Source organism: Octodon degus, unplaced genomic scaffold, assembly GCF_000260255.1.
Source record: "Octodon degus isolate 3935 unplaced genomic scaffold, OctDeg1.0 scaffold00069, whole genome shotgun sequence".
NCBI classification, from domain to species: Eukaryota; Metazoa; Chordata; class Mammalia; order Rodentia; family Octodontidae; genus Octodon; species Octodon degus.
Window position 1 is genome coordinate 7,194,569 of NW_004524645.1, and position 5,888 is coordinate 7,200,456.

The 5,888-nt window shown below is 32.9% G+C and overlaps 1 protein-coding gene across 1 annotated transcript in view; it reads right to left on the minus strand.

Moving 5' to 3' along the window:
• Fancb (Fanconi anemia complementation group B) overlaps nucleotides 1-5,347 on the minus strand; it is a 19,929-nt gene extending 14,582 nt beyond the window's left edge. The window contains exons 1-3 of the mRNA XM_004635064.2: nucleotides 4,400-5,347; nucleotides 1,290-1,442; nucleotides 529-621 (exon numbers count right to left, since the gene is read on the minus strand). Coding sequence (XP_004635121.1) covers nucleotides 529-621; nucleotides 1,290-1,442; nucleotides 4,400-5,347 — 1,194 coding nt within the window. The remainder of the gene's footprint in view (nucleotides 1-528; nucleotides 622-1,289; nucleotides 1,443-4,399) is intronic.
• Between the last annotated feature and the right edge of the window lie 541 nt (nucleotides 5,348-5,888).

Consider the following 5,888-nt stretch of genomic DNA (forward strand, 5'->3'; position numbering starts at 1 on the left):
AAAAAAAAAAAAAAAGAATACATATTTTGAAGTGAAGTTTTCATATTTTTTGTGAAGTTTACTAAGCCTATCAAATCTAACTATGAAAAGGCATTATTTTTAGTGAAGTAATGGCATAACAGCACCAGCGAGATAGGTCAGTGAACTAAGTGCCTGCTTAGGTGTTTACAGGGATTGGGGTTCAATTTCTGGCACCAAATGCTACACCCGCCTTGCCATCACGCACACTGAACCAGACAATGGAGTGGGGATGTGGTGGCAGACACCTGTAATACCAGTGCTGGGGAGGCTGAAAACAGGAGGATCACTAGGAGTCTGAGCTGCATAGTGAAACCCTGTACCAAATACACTAAAAAAAGAAAATGGTGTAACAGATTTTACAAAGGTGTCAAAAAGATAAAGATCCTTTGAAACTATTTCAAGCACTCTTGCTTATACTTTAAGCATCTTTCTTTCAATATCCTTTCCTTCACTTAGAATAGTATTAATCAAAAATCAAAAGCTAAAAGCAAATAGAGAAATACTAACTTTTATTCTTCTTTCCAGAGGTGGAACAACCAAGTGACAATTTTCTTCTTGGCTTACAAATAAATCATCTTTATTACAATCCAAAGGTTCACTCTAATAAAACAAAAAGAAATTAAAACTGAAATTTTTAAATAAATTGAAACTTAGAAGATTAATAAAACAATTAAACTTTAGTCAGTTTCCTCTACAACACACTATTCTATGAAAGTCAAATTATGTATTTTCCCCATCGTCTTCTTGTAAGTAGAAAAACATTACAGTGGCTACCACCATCACCACCTAAAATTTACTTCTTTAATTCTTTTAAAATGCTGGTTCACTTCATTTTCTTCCCTAATTTGTATTATGTTTATTTGTATGAAATGTGATTTTTTGCTGCTCATTTTTTGGGGGATTACCAGAGATCGAACTTGGGAACTTGCACTTGCCAGGCAGATGCTTATGCTACTGAGCTATATCCCCAGCCCCAAAATATGATTTTTTGAAGCAACAAAATATTAACTTATAGTACCACTATCATTTGAGTGACCATCCAGTATCCCAAATTTATATCAAAAGCAGTAGTTATCATACCTTTTGTAAGGCAACACAATGTACATATTTGGAACAAATAATTGATATATTTAAAAATTACAATCTACATACCTTTAAAATTCAAAAGTTGAGGTATAAAAACACAACTATTTAAATGGTGCATTAAAAGCTTTTAGGTAAATTTTCTAATATGTCTCTTAAAGAAATATGTGAGTAAATAAACTTACTGAATAGTTCATTTTGCCAAGATCTGTTATTTTAAATGAAGCCAGGCAGTCTGCATTCAAGGAATCTTGAAAAAGGAGAAGTACTTGTTCATTTCCACTCCCAATAAAGTCATCTATAAGTAGTGAGCTAAGTTTTTCCCACTTAGCAGCAACCTGAGAGAAAGACAGCATTAACCAATAGAAAAGGAAAGCAAAATCAGATGTGAAATAACTAAGTCCTTTAATTTTAAGTAGTTGTAATTTATTATCCTCAGTCTTGCAAATGAATAAAGAAAATGGCAGTATAAAAACTAAAGTTGTAAGAAGACCCAAAACAAAGAATTGTAACAACTTTATACATAACAAGATAATTTGATTTAATGTTTTATTCATGTGTCCAGGGAGTGTCATATTCCTAATTTCTGTATTAAAATCTTATAATCTATTTAAAAATTCTAACAGTTCTCATAACTAAATCTTTGGAAATTCTAGCATTTATCATGATTAAAACTCTCATGACTTCTTTCTCTAACATGACTAATTTAAGGATGACTTCCGTTCCCATAAGCCTTAGTAGATATTTATTCATGAACAGACCAATTACTCAAGGAATTTTGTTACATTAGGTAACTGGAGGTACAGATCCACTTTAAGAGTTTTCAAAGAACAACAAGCTATAGCAGTATCAAGGTGAACTTAAATACCCGAAACCCTGACAGAGAGGGAATAGCTGTTATAAGGGTGCACATAGAAGGTGACTGACACTAGTAGTAGGATACCTGGAAGCACCCTAGATTATTGGAGTAACTTGGCCAGTTGATACCAAAACACTGCTCATTTAAAACAGAAGGCAACTTCTTAACTGTCCACAAAGCCAAAAGCTCATCAAGTCCTAGAAATACTAATGCCATGAGGATCAGATCTTCTGTCTCCCTGAGGCACAAAAGCAAAATCTTCAACTCAGAGGGCCAGAAACACAGATAAACATCATCTAGATCAGTGATGGCAAACCTTTTAGAGCTTTCAAAGAGAACTGCTGCACATATGTCATAGGCTCACCACCACTGATCTTGATAAAACAGGAAGGTGGTTTATAATAGGGTAAACATGAATAAGGTGCTTCAGTTGACATAACCAAGTATCAGTGTTGTCCCTGTAAGGCTAACTTCTAAACCTGTGATTCTTCACTTACGAAGGGAAATAGTTTACTTGTAAATTAATTCAACCTACGGTGATAATCATAGAACATAATGAGCTACAGGAGAAGAAATTATTAATAAGAATGTGCTCATCACAAAGCTGAGCACGCAGGCATGTACATATACATCTCTTAGCATGTTGAGGATAGTGCTGACGCAGATACGGGTGTGTCACAATGCATAGAATGCACATAATTTTAAAATCTTTAGTACCAGTGAAAATAAAAGGTGAAATTAATTTTAATACACTTTCATCCCTCACTATCACTGAAAAACTGGTTCCTGGACCCGTTCCAAATAGCAAGATCTGTGGATGCTTAATTCCATTATTCAAAAGCATACCATTTGTATATAAGGTACCCAAATTATCTGTTAAATGATCTCCGGATTACTTGTAACACCTAAAATAATGAATAATAAGTAACAGTGGTTTTATAATATTGCTTAGGAAATAAGTAAAAGAAATACACACACACACACACACACATATATATATATATATATATATATATATTCTACATATAATATTCAGTATAGACACAAATTTTTTAAAAATATTTTATATGTGCAGTTAGCAGAGTCCATAAATACAGTGCATAAGGAGAGGGCTAACTGTATTAACCCAACATGTCCAAAATGCTACCATTTCAATTCAATGTAATCAATTAAAATCGAAATAAATTATTTCTTATTCAGACATTGGAATCTCATGAATATTTAACATTTATAACATTTTAACTCACAGCAACCACATTTTAAATACTGAATGATCCACAAAGGGCTAGTAGCTACCATACTAGATACCAAAGTTTCACAACATATTATTCTATTCCTATTGACAGCGAGCCAATATCTTTGCATCAATGTCAATGACCTCAGTATCAAAACTGAGGTTGTTTTATAGATTTTTGTCAAAGCTTAAGAGACAATTTCTGCTTGAGAGAAAGCCTGAGAAAAGCTAAACATGCACTACTCTAGACTCAACTCTTTTTCAAGTCCTATCAGTGGATTAAATACATACCTGGGGCCTTAATAGGATTGATTTGGGAACATACTACCTTTGATTTGTACTATTTATTCTAATTTGTACTTATTTGCATTTTATATATCTTGATAAAAGGACCTAATTCCTTCTCTGAAAGAAGTACTAAAAGGTTGGATGAATGAATGAATGATGAACCCAAGGAAAATAGCTTCTGCTGCTTTCTTTTTGGGGCAAAACTGCTATCAAAGACACTATTTTATTGTTTAGTATAAGTTATTCACTTTATTATCTAAATTATCTCAGAAGTCAATATAAGAAAAAATTTTCCATTGTACAACTATATATGTCCCACTCAATTACAACACTTGTCATATTGACATTTTTGTTCTAACTGCTAAGTATAATTATCCAAATATAATTACTGTACTTACCTAGGTTTTCAGATATAATTATATAAAAAGTTTAGAAATTAAGACATTAAGAATACTAAGACAAATTAATATATAATTATAGCTATACATTCATTTATTTATCTCTAAATTTAAATGGTTTTGTAAAAAAATGGCAAGGAAGCCAAAAGACACAGTCAAGAGGGAGATCCCATCTCCAAAACAAAAAAGGATAAAAATTATCAGGTAGTGTTCAGGTAACTTTAAAAAAAATACAAATACATATACTTTTTAAGTACAGCACTTATAATTAACCTATATAATAAAACTCTGGGAAGACCTGTCTAGAGCATGAAGCATGAGAATGCTTAAAAGATTTAAAATCAAGGCTGGTAAGATAGCTCAGCGGTCTAAAGTACCTGCTTAGGCAAGCTTAGGCACAGGATTCGATCCCTGGCATCCTGTGCCACACCAGCCCCACCTGCGGGATAGGCTGAGCTGGCTAAATAAGTAAAAGATTTATAAACACCAACCAAATTATAAGTTTAAGTACTATACCTGAAAGTTCTTTTTCCAAATAGCACAAGCATTACTGGACCTAAATGATACAACGAAAAAGTGGTTTCCTTCACCTGAATCTAAAAGTTGAACTGAACAAGGATCTTCAAATGGAAGCTGGCAAACACTTTTAGGAGTCCCATTCTGGAATGAAATCAGCTGATTCTTTTGAGTAAGGACAATCAGAGTCATTCTTAACTGGTTGGCGATGACCTCAGCTGAACAAACGTGCACACAAGTTACCACACTGCTATAAGCTGCAGGTATAATGTATGTATTACTTAATATTTCTTGATTTTCAAGAGAGTAAACACAAAATTTGGTATTCCAGATTGCATAATATGATTCTGAAGGCTTCTGAGTGAGTTCCTCTTCAGATAAACAATAATCTGTTAGTCCCAATAAAACTGTACCTAAATTTTCAATCTCACCTGCCCACTTAACAGAGGAAAAGTTAACTGACACACTAACAACTTTGCCAATTTGTGAAGAGATACAGAAGAATGTGTTACTATGTTGCCATAAAACTAAAGGGCCATTGAGGACCCTTATACTGTCTTTCAACTCATAGTCTAGTTCAAAACTTAGGCTCCTTTCAAATTTATTGGTACTATGAAGAAATAGAACAAAATACTTAAAAACCTTATTATTTTCATTGCTTTGTATCAAAACATAAGGGAAGTTCATTCTAGTTCTGAAATCTGAAACACAGTTGCAACACACAATTTTTAAATTAGAATTTTCTTCCTTTAAGTTGAAGCATCCAGTGGACTTCAAAACAAATGTTTCTCTTCCTCTGTCAAATCCCATCCTTCTGACATGTAATATGGATGCTGTCGCACATTTATCTGCAAAACTGCCTTTAGACAAATGAAAAACGAGGACTTCCCCATTATAACACAGGAGCCTTTCTTGTTCAGTGCATGACATTGCTTGCTCGCTAGCCATCCACAATATCAAGTCCTGTGTTCATCCAGTTTTTAAATGCAAACTGATTCCAGCTGATGCTTTTAATCCTAAAAAGAAAAAGGAGAAAAAGTATCAGAAAGTAGATAAGAGTTGAAAAGAAAACACATTTCTGTTTGAGAAGTATTACATAGGCAACTATATATTTCATTAAGTAAACATTTTTAAACTTTTTGTACTATTGTTACAATGTTGTGTTATCAGAAAAAAGACAACCAGATATCACTTCTGTACAATCCTTTTAAAAGTTTGCTAAGTAGGAGAGTAACTAAATTTTAAAAACATACTAAATATATTAACAGCACATATTTAAAGTTTTAGATTTAGATGTCCTATTAAAAGTGACTACAAAATTCTTTACGATTCAAGGAATTTCATTTTATTAGTATATGTTTACAGTGCAGCACAGTGATGTTCATTTCCAGAAATTAACACATGCTTCTATTTCGTTTGTTTCAAACATACTGCTATCTCTAATCTGGTATTAGCTTAGCCTCTCAGAATAAATATTCAGGTAATCAGT